General features: G+C 42.0%; 2 protein-coding genes across 3 annotated transcripts in view; one reads left to right on the forward strand and one right to left on the reverse strand.

Annotated features, from left to right (window-relative positions):
- The window catches only part of nova2 (NOVA alternative splicing regulator 2), an 88271-nt gene extending 73598 nt beyond the window's left edge, over positions 1-14673 (forward strand). For both annotated transcript variants that reach the window (XM_051398622.1, XM_051398623.1), the window contains one exon: positions 4350-14673. In XM_051398622.1, the coding sequence (XP_051254582.1) occupies positions 4350-5372 (1023 nt within the window). In that variant the 3' untranslated portion in view covers positions 5373-14673. The remainder of the gene's footprint in view (positions 1-4349) is intronic.
- Positions 1-23561, reverse strand: part of LOC127362650 (rhomboid-related protein 4) — a 424067-nt gene that overhangs the window by 189460 nt on the left and 211046 nt on the right. The gene's annotated exons all lie outside the window — the stretch shown is intronic.

Raw genomic sequence — 23561 nt, forward strand, 5'->3', positions numbered from 1 at the left:
ATTTTCAGATGCGAAATTAGACTTCTGAGTGAAATTGAAGGCCGTGACGAACAGCGGGGTGTCATATTTTAGTTGGCGAACAGTTTGCAAACCTTTAACAGCTCCAATTGTCATCTGTAACATAGAACAATGGGAAAAGAGGAGTATCTTTACAAATGTTTCCATCTGTTGGAGGCTTTTATCCAGACTACACCCAAAAATGGGATCGTCAGTTGATATATTTTTGGTAAATAATGTGAACGTTCATCATCCATTCAGAGTAGAGAAAGGGAAAGAGGTCAAAACAGTATGCTTTATATATAAATCATAATAACTGTTAAAAAACTGCTACAAATTAAATGCTTTAAAGCTGTAACAGGTTCACCTTTTTCACTTATGGCAGATAAATGAGTCATCAGCAACATACTGCAGTGGCGGTATGTATGTGTGTTTGCAAGTTATCTAAAAAATGTGCAGATTTTTTTAAGAAAAGCTACAAGTGTTTTGTTGCAGATCCAGGAGCCCGATGTAAAAAGACAGAAATATGCATATTAATTTCTCTCATCAGACTGTAGACCTGTCAGCTAAGAAGAAACGTACTTTCACCAACATCCGCACGCAAGGCTCTCTTTTTGTTCACCATTTTCTGTAAACTACTGCATTAAAATCAATGAGCTTACTGTGTTGGAGATGTGGACCAATATACAAAACATTGTCCGTCATTAAAATAATCAATGTAGAGGATTTTACAGAGGTATGAGCTCTGGGTGATGATATATATTCTATCCAAATGAATGGATTACTTCAGTTATTAAACGTTTAAAATTGTATTTTCTTGGTCTCATGTAATGGAAAACATCAGTTTTATTATTTACTATGTGATTATATGAATCTATATCAGAAAAAGATCCTTAATAATATTCTTTCAGGCGCTTTCTAGTATAAAATGTATCTTGACTCAGGAGCCGATCCTCAGAGCTGAACATGAAACAGAGTGGCTCAGCCCCAGCAGTGTTCACACTTTGTTAGCACTTTGCTCTGCTCATTAATCTACACAGGACAGCAGATTGTAGCAGACTCTCTGATGGCAGCAGGACGTAAACAGACGCGTTGAAGGTGCCTCGCTGTGTACGTGCCTCACACTAACAACACTAATCAATAGAAGCGGACTACAAACTTCCACTTGTTCTGAGAGAAAAGATGAATGAAGGAAAGGAAAAAAAGCACCTGTTAATCCCACAGAGAGACGGCTCACAAACAAACACTCACAGGGGAAAGATAATGCTCTAATATTTAACTGGAAGCAGTGAGAAGTGAATATTTGACGCTTGTCTGCGGGTTTGAAGTCGCTCGTATTATCAGCTCCCTCCTGCATGCCTTTTTACTAATTTTCTATTTCTATGTAAATTCATCTTGCGCCTCGCAGAAAGCTGCGGGTGCAGAGAGCGAGCCCTGGAATGCGGCGTGGCAACAAACCGCTGCATCGAGGCTATCGCCACACAGATGTTGTTCGGCTTAAGAACTGCAGCAAACAGAGGGAGGGAGGGAGGAAAGAAGGGGTGCGACAGGCGAAGTAATAGACCTGGCCTTAGCATTTTTTCTGTTGTAAGTTGAATTGATCCCCCTCTCTTTGGATTTTTCTTTTTCCTACTTCCTTTCCCGTGTCTTTATTTCTCTCTGCATTGAAAGACAGAAAAGAAAAGCACACCTCCGCCTCTTTTCTCGCAGTTTGTTGAATTGATCACCCCCTCCCTCTATCTCTCTGCCTCCTTCATTTTACCATCCTCTTTTCTTCATCAAGGCCGAGTCTTTTTATCTCTTCAGCCCTCCCTCCTTCTGTTTCTCCCGCCCACACTCTCTCTTTCTGCTCTCAATGTGAATAGTCGACGTTCAGACAGACAGCACATAGCGGTGCTAGTTTTGTTGGTGGTAGTTAGAGCGGGATCAATGCTAAGAGGAGAAAGCGCGGCACTCGTGCACACACCCACGTTTATTTGCTGGGCGGCTAATGTGCCGCAGAAGTCGATAACATCTCCTGCAGGTGTCCTTGTTTGTGAAAAAGCACATCGCAAAAAAACAATTATTATCATTTTGTTTGAGCTGAAGAGCAAAGTAACAGATTTTGGTGCAGCAGAAGTTTTTTTGTTGAATGTTGACAGAGTCTCACACATTCCATTCAGCAGTGTGCTGCTTGCAAAGTACGTGGAGCTCAGTGCTGCAGCAGTGTGATGCGTCACTCACTGCCTACGTCAACGGAGCAGCAGCGAGCCCTTCACACACCAGGTTCATTCAGTCAGTCAGTCAGTCAGTCAGTGTGTGATGGAGAGGGAGGTACAGACATTAGGGTTCAACCTCAATGGGCAAAACTGCAGTTTCTTGGATTGAGTCGAGTTTTGTTGTAATCTTTTCACAACACATTGTTTGTCAAGCGTATTCGACAAGCTAAGTGCTCCCATTCCTTGAAATGAAAAGTTCCTGCTGATTATTGACCGCTTTATTACTTTCGTGGTACCAAACTGAGCTGATCGCTGTTTGCTTTCACGCTTGCAAAATGATGTTGAATCTTTCAGTTGAAAGTGGTAAAATTATGAAAAAAGTGAGAAATGTGTACACAATAATAATCATATTTAAATGTATTTTGGAAATCAAAAGTATCTTTTTTATGTTTTCAACTGAATTCATTTAGAGAGCTGTCATTGGACAGCTGTGCAAAATAAACAAAAGTTTCTTGAGTGTTTTCAAGTGTATCGGTTTATATGATGATGGACATTTTTAAGTTTATTTATTTAAAAGGGACAATGCACATGATGACTTAAGTCTACTATGTAAATCTACCAGATGTAGCCACAGAGGCAAATTTTCATCTGTAGACTAAAAAATCAATTGTTTCATTAAAAAAAATAAATAAATCAGCTGTTGAATCAATAATAAAAAACATTAGATCATTAGTTGCACCCCAATTGCATGCTTGGGTGAAAATGCTGCATTACATTTACTTAAGGTTAATGGTCTCCCACAGTGTGCTGCGGATCAATTCTCCAATAACTGTAAAAAAATCAACTTAAATGCACCATTTCCATTCATTGACCGACACATATATATATAATATATACAGCAATATTACATAGGGTGTTATATATGATGGTGTGAAATTAAATGTACTGTGCTGCAACATGGACATGGAAAGTGTGTGTACATGTCTGTCTCTCTGTGTGTGTGTGTGTGTGTGTGTGTGTGTGTGTGTGTGTGTGTGTGTGTGTGTGTGTGTGTCATCGCCTCACTCCCTTTCACTACCCTTTGAATGCTGGAGCTGTGTTTCCATGGTAACGCTGACCCCTGGGAGTCATTTTTTTTTTTTCACACAAGTAGCCTCTTTAGAATTCCTCCCTCTCTCTCTCTCTCTCTCTCTCTCTCTCTCTCTCTCTCTCTCTCTGATCCATCCGTCCCTCCCACTCTATTTACCTCTCTCTACCTCTTCGTCTACTGTTCTCTCAACAACTTGCACTTTATCTCTTTCTCCTGCTTTCTCTCTGTTATGCACCATAGAAATGAAAGGGAAAAAAAACACTCTATTACTTATGTGTTGGGGTGGTGGAAGCGCTGTCATTGCACAATCCATAATGTTGTTCGTCTATCTCAGATCTTTCTCCTTCAGGATGTCATTACACTGCTGACACACACACACACACACACACACACACACACACACACACACACACACACACACAGTACATCAGGAGCTCTCTGTATTCAAACATGGTTCAGTCTCTTTTTTCTCTGTGTCTTTGGCTCTTATTTGGCTCCCGTCCTTCTCGAGGACACCTCTGAAAAGCAGTTTCTGACAAAGTCCTTTTCAGCGCTGACCTTGCCTTTACAGTCTACTCTTGAGCCGAACGATGTGTGCACCGCTTTACTGTGTTTTGCATGACAAAGGAAAGATTTTTCATCTCCAATCTCCATCGCATAATTCTTCTTCATTTTCTCACTGAACGGCGTATTCTGAATTCAAGAGGGGGTTGTTATCAAGCATGTTTAATCGTAACATCGCAGGTGTGACATACGCGACCGAACATACGCAGTGTAGAAAACATGAGGAGCGGCTCTCTGTAACATGTCTTTGTGGAAAGGCTGACTTTACCCTGCCTCTGCTCCTTCTTCTACATCTTCCCTTCATGACTTTAGTTGATTTAATTGTCCAATCAATAAAGCAACACGTCTCTCACTTGTATTTCTCTGTTCAGGTAAACTCATGCGATGCACAGGTGCTTGTACACACTGATATTGGAGTATTAGCTAAAGCAGATTGTCTGATTGTGATTAAACATCTGTCACAGAGGAATAACCTGTGCTCTTTTCTTCTGCCCCACCAGGCCAAGCTGATCGTCCCCAACAGCACGGCGGGGTTGATCATCGGTAAAGGCGGAGCTACAGTCAAGGCGGTGATGGAGCAGTCCGGGGCGTGGGTCCAGCTATCCCAAAAGCCCGAGGGTATCAACCTGCAGGAACGTGTGGTCACCATCAGCGGAGAGCCCGAGCAGAACCGCAAAGCCGTAGAGATCATCGTCCAGAAGATCCAGGAAGACCCACAGAGCTCCTCCTGCCTCAACATCTCGTACTCCAACATCACAGGGCCCGTTGCCAACTCCAACCCCACTGGCTCCCCGTACGCCAACTCGACCGAGGTCATGCCAGCCGCCGCAGCCGCCGCAGCCGCCACAGCCTCCTCTCTGCTCGGACAGGCCAGTCTGGCCGGGGTCGGGGCCTTCCCGACAACCATGTCCAGCCTCTCAGGCAACGACCTGCTGGCCATCACCTCGGCCCTCAACACTCTGGCCAGCTACGGCTACAACACCAACTCCCTTGGGTTGGGCCTGAATCCCGCTGCAGCCTCAGGGGTGTTAGCCGCTGTAGCAGCTAATGCTAACCCAGCAGCAGCCGCCGCAGCTAATTTGTTAGCATCCTATGCCAGTGATGCATCCACCAGCGCAGGTCACCCAGCAGCTGGTCTCGGTGGCTTCTCCCTGGGATCCCTGGCTGCCGCTACAGGGGCCACCAACGGCTACTTAAGCGCCGCATCGCCACTGGTGGCGTCATCTCTACTGGCCACGGAGAAGCTAGCAGAAGGAGCAAAGGAAGTGGTCGAGATCGCCGTGCCAGAAAACCTGGTGGGAGCCATCTTGGGGAAAGGCGGGAAGACGCTAGTGGAGTACCAGGAGCTGACCGGCGCCAGGATCCAGATCTCCAAGAAAGGCGAGTTCATCCCTGGAACTCGGAACAGGAAGGTGACCATCACGGGTTCCCAGGCCGCCACACAGGCTGCACAGTACCTGATCAGCCAGCGAATCACCTACGAGCAGGGGGTACGCGCCACCAACCCACAGAAGGTGGGCTAAACCTGACAGCCAATGAGAAACGAGGAGGAAAAGAGGAAAAAAAAAAAGAGTGGGGGCTTGGGGGAGGAGTATAAAAAAAGTGAGAGTGAGAATGGAAAAAGGAGAGGAGAGCAAGAATGTCAGAAGGAATCGTCCGCGCCGTTTTCTTCTGCGTGTTTTCAGTATTCTCTATTAAAAAAAAAATTTTTTGACGCGAAGCAAAAATGTGCTGAGAAGACGAGGAGGGAGAGGAGCGAGTTATCACGCTGAAAAACCAAGAAAAAAAAATGTGTAACATGTAAATAAGGTTTTATTACTTAACGTCTTGACCTTTCGGGATTTTTTATTGTTTGTTTTATTGTTTTGTTTTGTTTAGTAAATTAAGCTGTCTGTTTGTTTGTTTGTGTATTGTGTGGACAAAGCTGAATGCCATGTAGACAGGCCGACTGCCTGAGAGGCTACAGGAAGTGGGGGGAGGGAGGGAAGGGCATGGGTGCGGAGGGGGGGAGGGTTTGTGTTTACAGGGTGCAACCCTCCACCCCCCCAACCCAAAATCCCTTATGGAAACAACCCTTATCCCTCCCTCTCCCTGCAGCCCACACCCATCACCCTCCTGTAGGGTTTTTGTTTTTCTTCTAGTTTTGATTTGTCCCTCGCCCCCTCCCCCTCTCCTCCCAAAGCCCCTCTCACTACTTGCCCCCCCCTGCCTTGTCCCCACCCCCACCCCCTTTTATAAGGGTTTTATAATGAGCAAGACTGCAAACTTCAGCCTGGTGTGTGAGAGGAGAAACGTCCTCGAACTCCCCCTAACACCTTTTATTCTCTCCCCAGCCCATGATCTCACCTCCCCCCTCCTCCCTCCTTTCTGGGAGATGAAGGAAGGGTGAGGTGAAATTGGGGAGGGGTGTAAGGGGGGAGAGAATCAGCTGGGCGTTTCTTCATTTGCACACCCCACCCGACCCCTCCCGTATACCCTGTGATGTATCCCACAAGCAGTGCAGCGCCACAGGGGTGTTACGGCACGTAGCGCCCCCCATACGCAGCTCTAGTGTTTGAGATAGAATGCCGAGGCGCACGCTGATGACCTCACGTAGTGCGAAACCTAGAAACGACGAGAGTGATACTGTGCAAGCTGCGGCAAACACACAGGATCTATGGCATTTTTTGCAGTCTGCTGTGATAATTCTGTTAATGATATTGTCATGATTATTACGATAGGAATCATCACCATCGTCATTATTTATTAATGAGTTCACCCATAGAAAGCTCAGTTGTTTCTTTTTTTTTTTATCTGTGAATTCAGGTTGACATGAATGTAAATGAGACTATTTTTGATTTGAATCTTTTGTTTTAATTTAAGTGGATTGAAGATGAATAGTAATGTCACATAGTGTAATATATGTCTTATTTAAGTCCAGTATGAAAGCCGCCCCAGGCATTAAGTTCATTACAGTGAAGGATCACCTTATATATCCAGTCAAAAAGCAGAACAGGGAACGCACACACACATGCACACACACACGTACACACTGAAACAAAACACTATGATGCCATATTTGGTGCTAGAAAAGGGAATTCACCATATCTACAATGCAGACCGCAGTGAGACCTCTAGATTAGCAAGAAAATATCTGTAAACCACTCCACAGGCTGCAGTGCAGCGTCTTAGCAGCTATATTAACCTTAAACGCCTGGTTATCATGCTCGGCTATCCTAGCTCATGCTCCAAAATATCCCTGCTGTTCTATATCTGTAGTAAACTTCCCTGTTACAGTTTGCCTAAAATGTAAAATTGTAACTGGAATGAATAATTGAGTTGAAGTGAGACTAGCTCTCAAGTGAACTGCTACTGCTCAGCCTGTGGTCTTCCAAACCTTTAGATGAAACCAAACCACAGACTAGATCAAGTCAGAGCACTTAGGACTCACAACGTACTACTGAGAAATGCAAACATTGAGTGAGAGGAAACACTGAAACATGACGAGGGAACATTGTTCGTCCGGGGTCCACTGCTGAATCTGCAAGCCTCGCTAGTAGATTTGCTATTTTAAAGCAGCGTGCATATCAGTAAAGGAGATAAACAGCCTCACTGATCTTTACCCTTATCAAGCAACCGTCTGACTGCCGATGAGGTAAAGGGCAGACATGAGAGATTTTCAACATACGTCCAGGGAGCTGAGCTCGTTTCTGCCTCTGGCAAACTGCAGGTCTCCCATGGCAACAGGTTGACTGCCCACTGTAGACCCACAAGGCTGCTGAAGATGCTGTTGTTTCTTTTGTTGTTAATTTTTTTGTTTGTGTCGTGTTTTTTTTTTTTTCTTTGTTTTTTTTTTTACAATCGGAGTACACTGAATTTTTGTCTTAATGCACTGTGAAGCGAGGGAGCGGTTCTCTCGGCCTATGAGGTCAGGGATGTGTGCTGTAGACGGCATCGTGATTGGATGGCTTTTGTATGGCAGGGAGAAAAAAAAAACACACATATATGAAATATATGTAGAATGCATATGAAGAACTTCACCAGAAATGCACGTCATATCTGAATTCTGAAGGAGGAGAAAGAGACTAGGTCGATGAAGAGGATCAATCAATTGAGGTCAAGAGTTGAGATCAATTAGATTCTACTTACCTGTTGTCTTGGAAAAGTGTTTTTGTAATTAGAGGGTGGGATGTTGGGGGAGTGTTAGGTGTCCAGTAGCAGATTAAAGAGACTGGAACAAATTCTAAATTCACTTTTCTATCGCAGCTGTGTCTTTTTCATAAACAGTTGAAATTGATAATGTTCTGTACATCCAATGGGCAAATCCCTGGACAGATAGTCCAACAGGAGACGAAGTGTGATGGAATGTAAAATGCCAAAAATGAGGAGGGGGGTGCATTTGATTTATTGACCTACACAGCCTGGTGAGGGGAGGGAACTCCTCTAAGATAAAAAGAAAAGAAAAGAAAAAAAAACCCAATCCGACCCAAAATCCTCCACTGTGCTATCGAATGTGTCACTCTCTGTTGGAGCGCCAGTGAGGGTTTATCTCCACAGCTTGGTAAGGAGGCTTCTTTACTCCCATCTAACACCATCCACACTCTCCTCACCCTCCCTCCCACCCGTCCTCAGTCCTCCAGTGCACTCCCATCCTGACACCCCCTCTCCTCCTACCACATCGCTCCATGGGTGACTATGTCTGGTGTTACGATCAATGCATGTCTGCTGCTTGCCCTGACAAACACCACAGATTGAGTCTCTCTCCTCTTTGCCTCCTCGGGTGGCTGAGGCTCGGAGACGCCCTGATGCACCACCATCAGAAAATGACCACACCTGCAGAGGAAGTCATAGTTGAGGCTGGCAGGGCACAGTGCACAAACACTCTCATCTGTAGTTTGGATCAGTGCGTTTTATAATATACACTGAAGAGAAACGTTGTTGATTTGGAATACCTTGCTGCACAAACATAAAACATACACATATCTTGAGGGAATATTTTATGTCATTAATGGGGTTTGACTGGATTTATGTTTGATATTTTGTGGCAAAAACCTCATAACACCAGAGGAAGATAGTGTGCTTTTGTTCCACTGTAGAGCTGTACTGTGCTGTAAGCAGTCAGTTACCCATTTTCCATTTGATTTAGTGCACATTAAGTCAGGTTTGAGAAGGTAGACTCCTGCTTGATTTATCATTTATCAAGCAAAAACATTGTAAAAGGAATATTTTGGGTGTTCGGACTGTTGTAGACTGTTCTTGCAACTTGTGACAGACATTTTCCACTATTTTCCCACATTTTCTACACAAAAAAAAAGACTAAAATTACAGAAAGATATGAAAATAATTAGTATTTGCAGCTTTTTCTCCAATAGAGCAAACCTGCTTTGTATTCTATGGAAAGCCAAACAGTTCTGATTCTTGACAAGTGAGCAGGTTTAGTAATTTACCTGGAAGCCTTCACGTTTCAACACTAGCCTCCTTTAGGATGCAGCACAGTACGTTTACAGTGGAAAAACTGCATTGAAATTCCTGTTATAGGCGCAAGCTGAGTCATTATAATACGGGACGGATTTCTTTTTCATCTCACTAATTAAACCTTAGGAAGATCTTTTTTGGTTTGTCTCTTACAACGGCGGCCAATCTCTTTAGTTATCTTAATGTTAGGGGATCGAGATAAAATGTGATGAGTACTGGAAGCAATACACGTAGTGGCATGTTGTCTTGTCCTGTTCTTTATCCTCTGTCTGCCGTAGGAGCTTTTGGATTTACCTGTAGATGTTGAATAGGTTTACACGAGTACATTTTTTTAATTTGTGGAAAATGCTGCTATTTAATAATAACTGATGTACTAAAAATACAAGGTTAAAACATATCGAAATCTGTCCTTTAGCTGGAGAGGCTAGTCTCAAGTGGCAGTGTAATACACGCTCTGTTATAAGCTCATGATAAGTTAATAATAGTGTAATTCTAACCTGAACAAGTTAAACCTGTGCCAAAATAGGTCTTCACAGAGTGAAACTGTAAATGTGTTGATTTAAACCACATTAGATAAGAGGAGACATACTTTTATATTAAGAAAATGTGAAAAGTGCCAAATGAACCATATTTATAATTTACATAGGACAGGAGTAGTCCTCGTGACGGTTTATAAGAACTAGGTAGACTAACGGTCAAAACGCCTCAGTATAGCTGTTTGTTTAAGCCCTCTCTGTTCCTGCCACAAGAGGAGGGACCGCCATGTTAGCCAAGTGTTAGCCAGTCCTCTGGGAACTACCCGTCCCAGAATGCAACAGCACTATGACTCTGGGGCTAGACAAATCAATATAGTGATAGGTTAGCATAATTATGCTAAAAAAAATGTGACTTGATAGCATTCTTAAATACAGCCTTTTATAGTTACAATGAAAATGTATTTTGTGGAACTAGATGTTATCTTTTTGCACGTCTATATTGCATGATATCAAAGTGAAGCGTGGACAAAAAAAAAAGGAAAAAAATCAAAGAAACAAAAAAGAAGTGGCGAAAAAAAACATTAGGCAGTGTGTGTCATTCATTTTTCAGAGACAAATCTTTGCATGCCGATAAGGGTAGAGCATTTTGATATTGTTTTACACGCGTTCAAATGTTCGTTGTTTTTCCAAGCGACCGTGTTGAGTCCTGTTCCACCAGCCAAAGGTGAACAAAATGTTTGATTTCGACATCAAAACAGAATAAGTATTTTGTCGTTAAGTGATCTAACTATCCTCGAAAGGGATACGAATAAAACTCTCGAACAAACCTAAGACTATTTTGCTACTTGCTGAGCGAGCTTGTACTTTAAAATTTCTCAGTTGCTGCCTAACTTTAGAAAAAGAAAAAATCAGGATTTCATTTTAAATAAAGACTGAGATTGTCCATGAATGTACTCACCTCTGCATAAGTTTGCATATCACTCCTCTGACCATTGACGTGCAGTAGAGGCTTATGTGTGTTTTGTGTGTTTTTGTACTTTAACATTACTAACCCTCGGCGCACTGTGTCGAACTCTCAGTATAACTCTGTTGTCTGTCCTTTTACCCCCCCTCCACGCTCTGAGCTCTGGCTTGTCTTGTCATTGATATGCACCTTATTGACCTCAAATATGACATGGAGCATCTCCGGCCCCGCCCAGTGTGTGTTAAGCGGGGCTGGGAGAGATTTGTAAACAGAGAGTGCATGAGAAAGAGAGGTAAAAAAAAAAAAAAAAAAAATCCCCCTCCCTCACCTACAAATCCCAAAAAACACACACACACAACAAGTCTGTCTGCTGCACTCTCGGCCTCCCTCGGGTGCCTCACTGCAGAATTTGGGACAGATTGTGTTTTCACTCCCTTAATATGCAATCCAAGGCTCTGATCTCGGCGAGAGAAACAACGCTGAACATTGCCAGTGTGTTTTTCAAGTGGTGATGTTTTGAATCCCGATCCTGCCCTCTCTTTCTTTCTCTCAATCGCTCTCTCTTTTCCTCCTAGTTCAGTTCAATTAGATGCTTTATCGGCTTCAGTGTCAAACACAAAAAAAAAAAAAAAAAAATTTGCCAAAGTCTGTCCACCTCTCTCACTCTCTCATTCTTTATTATGCAACCAGAAACCACAGTATTTTCAGTGTGGTCATGTTTTGTATCCTGACAGATGTTGTCATGGGAAATGGCCCGCTTCCTACAAACCCCCCCCAAAAAAAAAAAAAAAAGTCAAAATTTCCATTTCTGCTCCTAGCGACATGTTTGCACTAAACTTTCTGCTGTTATTGTGCATGGCAGGCCGAGCTGAGGTGGGGGTCAGTGTGCGAGACTACTGTAGATGTGTAGCCTTACTGTAGGTGTTTATTCAGCAGTGTATTTAGATGTGCATGCTCCTCTCTCTCCCTCTCTCTGAGTTTGTCTGCTTTAGGCCAGCTCCGTGCTCGTGGTGTCTGTGTTGCGACGTAGCCGGCTAGTCATGTTTTTTTTATTTTTTATTGTGATGTGTAGAGGAATGCAAACTTAACTCTCACCTGCTCGCCAGGTGACCTCATCGCTTCTCAGTGGGTGTGGCTCTTCGACATAGTCCTCAGATCTTGTTTTATTTTGCCCCTCCCCCTACCACCGCCACCGCCCCCCACCCACCTTCACCAACTCAAACCCACTCTCACCCACACCCACCACTGACCCTCCCACCTCTTCAAAACACCCTCTACAACATATTATGGGACCCCCGCTCCTCCCCTTTTCCACCCCCACTTCCTCCCCCAACTCGGGCCCCATTGAAGCACCAGCAACTGTAGACTGCATTTGTCATATCACTGTTTTTCTGTTCCTTCTTCTCGTTCTCTGTTGATTTTTTTCCTGGTTTTGATTTGTACTGTATGCTCTGTCTAACCTAGACCAGTTTTAACAAAATGCCATTTCTGTGTGTAGCCTGTTTACCCGTCCCACACACACACACACACACACACACACACACACACACACAGACACACACACATACACATACACATACACACACTTTCTTCCATGCCCTCTTTTTTGCACTTTCACTGCCCACTCCTCCTCCTTGCCCAAACATACACACACTTTCCTCCTCCGCCTCCCACGAGTCTCTTCTCTCGAGTGCCAAAATAGAACAGAGAGGAAAAACACAAAAAAAAAAAAAAAAAAAAAGACAACAACAACAACAACTACCATTCCAAGCGTTTCTTTGAGTTGTTCTTGTGTGTCGGACATCCATCCTGGAAGCACCCATGAAGCCAGCATGCTCCGCCCTCATAACATGATGTCGCTCATGACGCCTCAACTGAACAGCACCTTGCCCCCCACCACCACCACTCCTCCTCCTCCTCCTCCTCACCACCCCCCACAGAGCTAAACCCGACAAGGATTAACCCCTCTGCAGGTTGGCTACCTACCTACTGTCCTGCCTCTCAACCTACCTAAAAAGCCCTACCGCTCATGCCAGCTGCTTTCCTAATTCTGTCATCTCTTCAGCCTGTGGGACTTCATTGATTGTGTGCCATAGTGTTGGGGGCACCTTTCACTCTCCTCACCCGTCCCTCTTTCTACCCCCCGTCCCCCTCCTCCACCTTTTCTCTCTCTCTCTCTCCCCCCCTCCCTCCCTCCCTCTCTCGCTCTCGCTCCATTTGATTTTTCTCGATGGGAAAGATTCAAAAACTCCATTTTCTAATGATGATTTTTTTTGTTGTTGTTTAACATCCAAACCACGCACGCCGACACACGCACCGCCCCCGCGCGGTGGTGTGAGGAGTGTTTACGCACCGTCAGCTGCGCAGCCATCCTCTGTCTTCTTGAACTTTTTGAACTTTCACCCCCTCATGAACTTTATTGACCTTCTTCCTCCTCCTCCTACCCCCCTTCTGTGTTCATCCAACTGTTTGGACGATAACTCTCCATTCCATCCCCAAAACCTCTCTGAGACTGTGCAATGCTAGCTGATATGATTGGATTTTTTTGTTTGTTTGTTTGTTGCTCATCATTGGGGACAATTCTCTGAGATATAAGTCGAAAAAGAACAAAAAAAAAAAAAAACAACATATGAAAGGAAGCAAAAAAAACATCCAAAAAAAAAAAAAGAAATGCAGACAAACAAAAAAAAAAAAAAAAACACTAAACAACTGTTTCTCCACAATTTCATTTTTTTTCTCTCTCATTGTAAATATTTTTGTCAGATTTTTGCCGAGCTGTAAAGAGAGAAGTGTTGAGCAGAAAGGGGCCGGCAGCATAAAGAGGTACTAGTGGACGCGGTAGACGATCATTACACTCTTCATCCTCTGTATCCGATAGTTAGGTCTGCCTGTATAATCGGCTATGCTAGTTCTACTGTGTTAACCTGTGCTGTTGTTATTAGTGTTGATTTACCTACTGTATTCGCTGTTTAGCTTCCATGTTGGCTAGCAAACTCTTTAGATACCTGTGCTCATCGAATAATAATACTAACCTTGAGAAGTAGTCCGAGCCATTCTCAACGTAGGCTTGTTTTTGTACATTTGTTGATGTTTTCCTAACAGTGAGTTGTAGTGGCGCTAGTATCTTTTATCATCAAGCCATAGTTATTGAAATTGCTTGGTCGTGTTAGAGACATATCATCGTGGAAAACGGCTCGACTCGGCTCCTCCAGGTTGGAAAAAAAAACCCAGGGAGGTGTGTAGAAAAAACGAAAAAGTTTAAAAAGAAACTAAGCTCCTCCCGGGCTACAAAACGAGGAAGCTGAGCTGCTAACTTTTGTGCAATACAGTCCTAGTTTACATAACATAGAATGATAGTTTAGAGATGATTAACCTCTGCAGGTGCCGCTCAACCATCCTGCTGCCTGCAGAACCAAACTTGTGGCATATCTCCATATTCCGCCTGTACATCAGAGACATTTTGAAAGTATTAACGTGACTGCGTGAGATTAGACTCCACCATTTCATCGCATTGCTCTGAGCTCCACTCTTGATTTATGCTGCCTGCCCCATTGCCCTGAGAACACCACATGAGCTATTTATTTCTCAGACTATTATTATTATTATACTATTAATAAATAACAACGCAACAAGAAAAAGGGAACGACTGGAAAAAGGTGAATTAATATTAGTATTGTTTTGTTTTTATTTTTAGTATTTTAGTGGTTGCTTTTAACAACATTCATTAACTGACTTAAAGAGTATTGAATATTTAATGTAATTGTAGCATTGTGTTTGTAAAGAGAAAAAAAACCTAGTGAGTTGTGTTTCTTGACTTGTGGATTACCAGTGAAGTGGGCAATCTAGTGCTAATATATATGAGGTCTTTTTTTAAGGATTCTTATTTTGCGACAGCAACAGCAGTCATTATAAATGTTCATTTTAGCATCACCTGTCTTCCGTTGTCTTATTCTTCACCTTCCACCACACTCTGCATCATCACAGTAACACATCGCAAGTCTGGGGGTGGGCAAGAGTGTGTGTTTGTGTGAGTCATGGAGTGTGTACGTGGGTTTGTGTGAAATGTGGGAGCAGATGTGTGTTTGTCATGAATGTGCGCGTGAGTGTAAGTTAACAAACCTGTGTGTCTATTTGTGTGTGTCTATGCAAAATATGGTAAATGTGGGTAAATGTGTGTGTGTTAGTGTGTCTGTCTGTTGACTTGTGAGTGAGTGCATGTCTGTTTCTGTGTGTGTGTGTGTGTGTGTGTGTGTGTGTGTGCGTGTGTGTGTGTGTGTGTGAGTGTGTGTGTGAGTGTGTGTGCTCGCTGGCTCTGTGAGGGTGGGGTTCAGGGTGGGTGTTCTGTCCAGTGTCCACCAAAAGCTAAAACCTGTCAGGCTTCCATACCTCCCGATGGAACCTCCTGACGTTATAGCTGCAAACCCTCATCATGTGATCTGACTCAACTCGACTGTCCATAACCCCCTCAGTCACCTGACCAACCAAATCAACCAATCACTGTCCACCACTACCGCCTTCCCCTGCGCCATCCTTTGCTGCACACCACGTCAGCCCCATGTGATGTTCTCCATCGATAACATACTACTGTCACAATCTACTGTTACATGCTGACAGATCTGGGGATCAATACTCATCTAGAATGGACATTCAAGTGTTCATACTTGAGGTGCACTTGGTTTTGTCTTGCTAACTTGTGGTGTTTTCACCTTGGAAATTATGGAGTGTGGGTCTTTAAGTTGCTCTAAAAAGCAAGTATACCTCAAGTAGTTTCTAAAGGGTCCGTTCATCCAAAAATAAAAGTGTTTGTTCACGTTTTGAGATATTTGTCTCTAAAACTTCTACCTCCACCCCAAAACAATGGCGGTAAATGGAATTTAGTTTGTGGTGCCCAAAGATTTGAAAACTTACATTTAAAAAATCAACAGTAACCCTTATTTACCCGTTGTTCTGGGTAAACCACAGACCTCACCAAGAAGTTTTTATTGGGACTATTTTGTCTGCAGAAAGCAGGTCCGATGAAAACTTTAAAATATTTTGTGCACCAAAAACAAAATCCTTTTTTTAAAGAAGGGGGACAGAAATCTTAGAGACAGTCATCTCAAAACAAATGCTATCTGCATAGTTAGATACTACTAGATTTAAGTGTGAGATTTTTTTATGAACTGGCCCTTTAATCTGCATTAGGAGCACTTGTTCTGTTCATTTTCATCAGCATGATTTTAAACCATTTTAAATCCATGTATTTTTCCCCAGAGCTGCATATTACATTCTACTGTTCATACTACTGTACGTGCTGCATACTACCTTACCAGGTCAGATTCCACCTTAACCTGTCTCCATGCCAACCACCAAGGAGCCAGTTGCGCGGCAACCGGCTTCCGCCACAACAAACCAACCTACCAACCATCTTCCTCAACCACCGAGGCCACGCCCACCTGACTTTGATCGTTCCATAGAAGAAGAGATAGAGGAAGAGAGAGGATAGGAAGAAGGGATGACAGATGAAAGAGACGTAGTTGTGATTCTCAGGGTGTCTTATATTAATCTACTGTTCAGTCTGTTCTCCAGTCTCTCACTGGTGTCCTGTTGCCCCTAACTGAGCCCAAAGACGATCATGTCCTTCCATGACAAATTCCTTGTACAATTGATTGACTACTGACCAATTCCTCTCGTTCAGTTGATTGATAGTATTGATTGACCAATTCTCTTGAGAGATGCTACGCAGCCAGTCAGGTGAATGAAGCTAGGCACTGTAACTAATGTTTACAACCCAAATGAGACCAACAACGCTGTTGAAAGAATGTCTAGGACTTAAAAAAAAAAAAAAAAGAGAGAAAGACAAATCTCTGAAGAGTACTTATTTCTAAATGATGGAACTTTTCGCTTACTTTCTATGTGACATGAGGTAATGTAATTTTTTTCAATCATTGCATGTGACTATTTTGATTTGCAATGAAACTGTTAGAATGGATGGTACATTTGTGACGTCAGTGCAACGTTGAGACACCGATACTAGAAATCAATGTCGGTGTCTTATAACAGTGTTTTCATGTCGCCGTGAGGAGTGCTTATGGACCAATGAATGCTAAATGTGTGACCATACAAAGCTGTAAAGGTTTTGTTTATTTGTACATGGTTATGGGTAAAATAAACCATTGAAGCAAATTAACATCTTTAGTCTTAAGGAGTAAGCCCTCACACATTTGTTTGTAAAGTCAGCACCAAAAGCAATGCTTTGAAAGCTTTGGATAATGCAGTAGATACACTGTTATGAGGTAAGTTTCAACAGTAAAAGTTGATCCAACATGGTACCTGGTAATGTGCTTCCATTCAGATATTCGGAGGTTTTCTAGGAGGGCTTGATTTAGCAGAGTCAACGTTGTAGGGAAGGCCAAACGAAAGACAATCAGGGTTTGATCCACCTTCACACATCACCGCCCTCCCTACGACAGGCATCACAATTAAAAAGGGGTGGGCTTCAACTCTCTGACATATCCATCTACCCACAATCCTCCTGTGCACCAGAGTCATCCGATCAACAAACACCTGCACCCCCACATCCACCATGATTCCACAAACCAGCCAATCAGCTCCTGTGACCTCTGGCCAAATCGTCTCAGCCCTCTCCATGCCATCGGCTAAGTGGCTAGTGGCTTTTTGAGCTGTTGTTGCAAAACCCCCTGGGAAATGGAGTCACAATTCACAGCATGGTCCGACCAACCTCTTGTCACTCTCCTCCCACACACCTTTCTCCATATGCCACTAAAGAAGTTCCTCCGGCTTCCAGCAAGAAGGTCACAGCGTTTTGTGGTGTTTTTATAGTGTGTAAGATAGAGTGCACAATGTTACACGCTCATTACTCGCAAGTGAAATCACTACAAATACAAGGGTCTTCCAGGCAGCTAAAAGTAACCTTAGTTAAGTCATGCAAACTACATATTTACAAGGTTGTCACAACAAAATATAAACACAGAGATGTTTATCTATACACTTTTTACTCAAACTGTAACCATATAACGTAAAGAGTAAATTTGACATGAAGTATAGAGCAGATTGGACCTTTTTCTTTTCTTGGAGGTTGAAGTGCCGCGGGAGCAAAAATAATCTCATTGAACCGCATATTTTGGAACCACACTTCTCTGGGCCAGTTACATTAGGCTTTAGTCCAGTGAACAAGCCAGCAGCAGGTAGGAGAGGACAGTAGGGGTTGGCAAACATGTCATGGCTCATGAGCAGGATGTGGCTCTCCACCAAAATGATCTGGACCCCTGAATGAAATGTGCAGTGTTCTCATATTGGGCTGCAAAAAATCCGGGCTTGTTTCAGGTGTCTGCTGTAAATACAACAAATCTGTAACATACTAAAGCCAAAGGTCTAAACCAGGTCAACATTTGTGCCACCATGAATGTTTGCATTAAGAAACAAAGCTTTATATTCCAATGGGAAATGCCTATCACGGCACAGTGTGGTTGGTGAAATAAAGGCGATAGTGTGCATTGGAGGCATTGTTTCTCTTCTCCATTCCTACTTCTACTAGACTTCACAAGAACCTTCAACAAGAGGAAACAAATCCACATCTCAAAACCAAATGCCAAAACTGAGTTCTCACAGCAGAGATCTCTGCTCGGGATTCAAGCTACTTAGTTAAATGAGGGTGACTCAGACTGTAGGACTACTAAAGTGCATTTGAAAAGTGTTGCAATAGTTTTGCATAAAAAAGAAGCAACTTTGAACGGAAAGAAACAAATTAAATGACAAAAGTTATACATAATTTACACCTTTAATTAGATTTAGAGTATAAAATGTAGAACTCTGTAGTTTCCCCCTCATATCATTAACTCTATTATACAGTATATTTGAAACTGACTGTATTATAGAACATTAACTTATATGCCTCTTAATTCTCCACAACTGGCAGTGTCTTCAGAGACTCACAGGCAGTGGTAAGCAAAGTCAAAGTCAGTTCTCGCCTGATTTAGTGAGTCTGCCTTTTTGCCTTTAACATCTCAGTCACACTCAATCTACACTAGGCTGCAGCCAAATGCTGATCCAGATAGTTAACAAGCCTGATGACCTTCCAAGATTGTGAGTGCTGTGGCCATGAATGATGACAGAAATTTACATTTTTTACTTTTTTCAGTAAAGCTTTGTGCTTTGAGTTCACAAACTGATAGTTTGGCTCTACCTATGTATTATTAATTGAACCAATAAGATTATTTCTGCCTCCAGAGCAAGAAACCTCCACGAAATTGTCAAAACCTTGTCTCAGTGTATTATTGTCTCTAAACAGCTTCTTAGAGGTGAATACGCAGGAAAAAAATCAACCCTTTCTCCTCATTTGAAAAATGGTTCCACTGTTGGCCACTGAGATGCACTCCAGGGTTGTGAGGAATATTAATGTGCCTTAGATCAGCTCCCAAAGGTGTTGTAGGTTATGTCAGAACTGCAAAGGCCTCTGAGGATACAGGAGGTAAGTTGCTCAGAGTGGTTTTATAACCTGCAGTAAGAGAGGTTAATGGTATTTTTGTTTAAGAACATGACTGCAAAAACCTCAGTCCATGTAGAGCTAGAAACACATGATGTGTCTAAGAACCGACAGAAGATGCAACTGTTTGCATTTTGTCTATTCCAATGTGCATTATGCAGGGAGCTATTAGAGCTCAACTGTGCCTATGTAAGGACAATAGACTTAGATTTAAAAGGTGCTTTCTGAAAGTGGGTCAGATCATCAAAACAATAAAAGCTTTTGCAGAATAAAGGAAAGGAAAGCAAGAAAGCCCTCATACCAGGGCTACAACACACCATGTCCATTAGACAGGCAACCTGTTTTTATGTATTCAATCATGATCCTGCATTAAAATACTGGTGGAGTTCAGTATTGTACAACCTACATGAGAAACACTCATCAGATTAACTGAAAAAGAGCTGTCCACATCCCCCATCTTCTATTATAAGCATTTTTCCAATTACATACTAATCCAATATGTAATTGGAGATATCTCTAATTTGTGTATTTCCTTTTAAGAGAAACAGTTAATAATCCCCAGAACAGTTTTTCCAAGGCGTTGTATTTTAGTCACTGGTGCCCTACTTTTGTGCAAACGTCTAAAGTCTGTATAGATTCTGCAGCTGTGTGAGCCACAGAGGAGCCTATGTGACAGCTACCATGATAAAGTAGCCTCGCGCCAACATATAGATCACAGACTTCTCTGAATCTAGGGCACTCGGGAGTCGCTCAAGCTACGACTGTTGTCTCTCAGCTGCTGCAATGATTAAAAACTTCCAGAAATCCTGAGCTTACCTGCCGCCACAAACGGTGGAAGTAATTTAATTAATCATGAAATCCAACATTTTGGCCAGGAAATGTCTCTACTTCTAAAGTAATTATTTAAGTCAAGCTAGTGCTAGGTAGTTATCCGTCTATGTCGGCATTAACAAAGCACCTGCTACTGCTAATGTCGCACCTCTCCTCTTAGAGGCTGCATATTGATTTCCCTCCCTCCTCATCTGTTCTTTTCACTTTTTTGCATGTTCCCTCGTTCATCTGAACTCTAAGAATAGATCTCAGTAAACCCCAAAGGAGACGTTCACAGGAATTCCCAGGTTGTTTCTGTGAAGTCTGGCAGAAGTGGGAATGAAGATAAATTGGATAGGCTCGCTTCTTGCAGAGAAACACTGCTTCCAAGCCTATATTTCTGTACCTATACTAGGCGTTGTACTGTATTTTCCCAGTTTTCCCACTGGAACATAATGCTGTGGCCTTGTTTCTGAGGATTAATGTGGACATTCCTGGTGGCACCTTTTATAAGAAGGCCAGTACCAAATGTTTGAGTTGTCCACCAGCAGGTTTAGAATATTTAAACTAAACCAAAGTGTGCAACAAACAAAGAACCCATACTGTAACAGCGCAGATATAACAAACTGTAGTGTACAGCATGAAAAGAATACTGATGCATCGTAATCCCATGATGCAGGCAGACATAAAGGGGCATGCTGAACCTAGAGAGCATTAGAGCGAATTATTTATGTTGTGGGACCATGCATACAGTAACTAGATGTCTCTCTGCCCTGCTTCCATGAACTCCCTCACTGTCCCTGGGGAACAGCCTGTTTACAACCAGCATGCGAGATTTCAGAGCGCACAACAACATTAACAAGTGAAATGTCAGCATCCCCTCTAAACTGTTAGCGTTTAATAGTAATCGTTATAAATTAGTAATGTAATGAATCCCACAGAGTACTCATGGCTCCTGATGGAGGAGCGAGAACCAAGCATTTGTGTTTTTAATAGCACAGTTCAGATAATGACGTTTTTATAATGAAGGGAGAACTCCAGCAAATGAGCTGAGGCCATCCAAGGTGATAGCCAATCAATAGACTAAATGGCAATAAGTCCAAGCACTGGAAGGTCAATGTCAGCAATAGCAACATCATGATAAATTAAAGCTAATTCATTATGAGTAAGTTGATCATATGTCAAATTGTACATCCATTTTAGAAGGAAGTGATGTTTATTGCTTATTAGTGCTCACTAATACAATTATTTTGTATGTCCAGGAATCAAAGATAACTACTTTTAATCCAGGGACAAATCTGTTGATGTGTCATTTAACTCATTTGGGGATCAAATTCATCAAATGTAAACATCACTTGCTCCTCTTCCTCCTTCCTAAAGCAGCACTCTGAGGTTTTATGCTGCAAAAACTGGCTGCTGACACATTACAGGTGAAATGTTATATTTGTCTTGCGAGTGTACATGCACACAAGCACTGTTGAAACTGTGGTCAGTTGTTGCGCCCCTGGAGCCAAACATGCTGAACGTGTTTGTACTGTGTGATCAAAGAAAACAGACACCACATCTCAAACACAGCAAAATGAGGCAATGATCCTCTACCTTACCGAGACGAATCTCCATCATAAAGGTTCGCAGCAATCAACCAAATATGGTGCCCACTGCTTCCATTTCTTCCTGTATTTATCTGTCACCCCCTTCGGTCTTCCTCCCCAACAGCCTGCCTTACGTCCCAGTATGAGAGTGGTGGAGCTTTTGCCAGCATAAACAGCAGATGTTTTGAATCGAAAAGATACACAATCACTTAATCCTTGGCAATTCACATGCTGAGCAACACAGTCTAATTGAATCCACAGAAAGAAGGGAGGTTCGCTTGAAGGGTTTCTTTCCAAAGAGCCTCATTTCAATTTAGGGGAGGGGGACAAATTAAACAAACCTGAAAAACATGTAGTAAGTACAGATATCACCTTAACTCTAATGTGTTGCTTTCCCGAAGTGTACAGTATGTGCCTCAGTTTGTGAATGAAATGCTTTGGATGAAGCAGAGAGAGAGAGTGATTTTAGAATAAATGTGACAACAATACAATACAATTCCCAGAATGCTTTGTCTCAGCAGGCACACAAAATGTAATTCTAAAAAGAAGAGATTATAGCATCAATAGAGCTTTACTTTAAATCAGTCACAAGAAAAGAAATGTTAGCATTAATGTTCAGCTTTTATTTCCCTTTTTGGAAAGATATATGATAACACGTGTAAAACCAGCAAAGATTAATGGATGGTAAATTTCAGAATTACAATAAAAGCACTTATTTAGCATTTTGGAATAAAACCCTTCAAGTGCTGTGAAGATTATTTGTGCTCTTTTAGAAACAAAGAGCAATTGTATGCCAAACTGAAAGAAGTTTTTAATGCAATATATTTTATATGAAATTCAAACACTGATTCAGAGTTTAATAAGATATTGGCTTTTAAAAAATATATCATTTGTAACTCTCAAAGACATTTTAAATTAAAATGAATATTTTTGGCAACTAAAAATCATTTGTAATTAAGGAGAGAGCTTGAATACAAGTATTTTAAAAGAACTGTAACAAGGGGGGAAATGTTATTCTAACTGTATGTGTCTACAAATAGTCTGCAGAATTTAACAAAAAAGTTCAATTTAAGCTAAGTTTAAGTTCATTTTGAGCCAAAAGTGATCTTAAGATGGTTTGTTAAACTGACACTGAATCAGAATTCCCTCCTTTCTTTAATGTAAAGTGTCTAATCCTACGGGAGGCTGTATTTCACTTAACCGTCAAATCTTCCCGCAGTGAAACCTCAAAATATGTCAAGTGGCCTGAAAGTGAAATACACATTTGTTATACACAGAAATTACTCATCTGGTTGCATCACCATCTGCATCAGATTAGCGTTATTATGTATGTATAGTATTATGTTAGCGACATTGAAATATTTAGTCCCACAGAGTCTTTGGATCCTAATATTAATTTATTTTAAACTGCTCATCATCGTCCTTCATCCATAATTCCTCCGAACGCCAGTCAGTTGAGCTAAATAATGAACAATGATTGTACTTTTTGTATGCTGTTTGTTCTGCTGTGATAACATTTCTAACCCAAACTTACAGATATACATTTATTAATCTAATTCCTAGATGTTCCCAAAAGAATTTATTGAATGTTTATTATGTGTAAAAAAGAATATATAGAAGTTCTATTAACTGCATTGCAAAAGCTGTGATTTTAAAAAGCACTGTAGCGTGTACAGTGATTTCTTTATCAATTTTATGGTACATAATATGTTCTGCAATCTTGCAGCTTTTGTTCCTCTTCTTTTGTTTTTGTTCTGGAGCCTATGCTTTAATAAATACATTTTCTACGGTACAAAAGGGAAGCCTACGCAGTGCTTGATGTGTCTAACTGGTGTTGCTGTGGGTGGCGGCAAAACCAGAACGCAAAAGAGTTCTGCTCCCTTCTTCTCTGGTGTCTTTTTTTTTAATTTACAAACAACATAAAAATACAG

The sequence above is a fragment of the Dicentrarchus labrax genome, unplaced genomic scaffold (genome assembly GCF_905237075.1).
Source record: "Dicentrarchus labrax unplaced genomic scaffold, dlabrax2021, whole genome shotgun sequence".
Classification (NCBI taxonomy): domain Eukaryota; kingdom Metazoa; phylum Chordata; class Actinopteri; family Moronidae; genus Dicentrarchus; species Dicentrarchus labrax.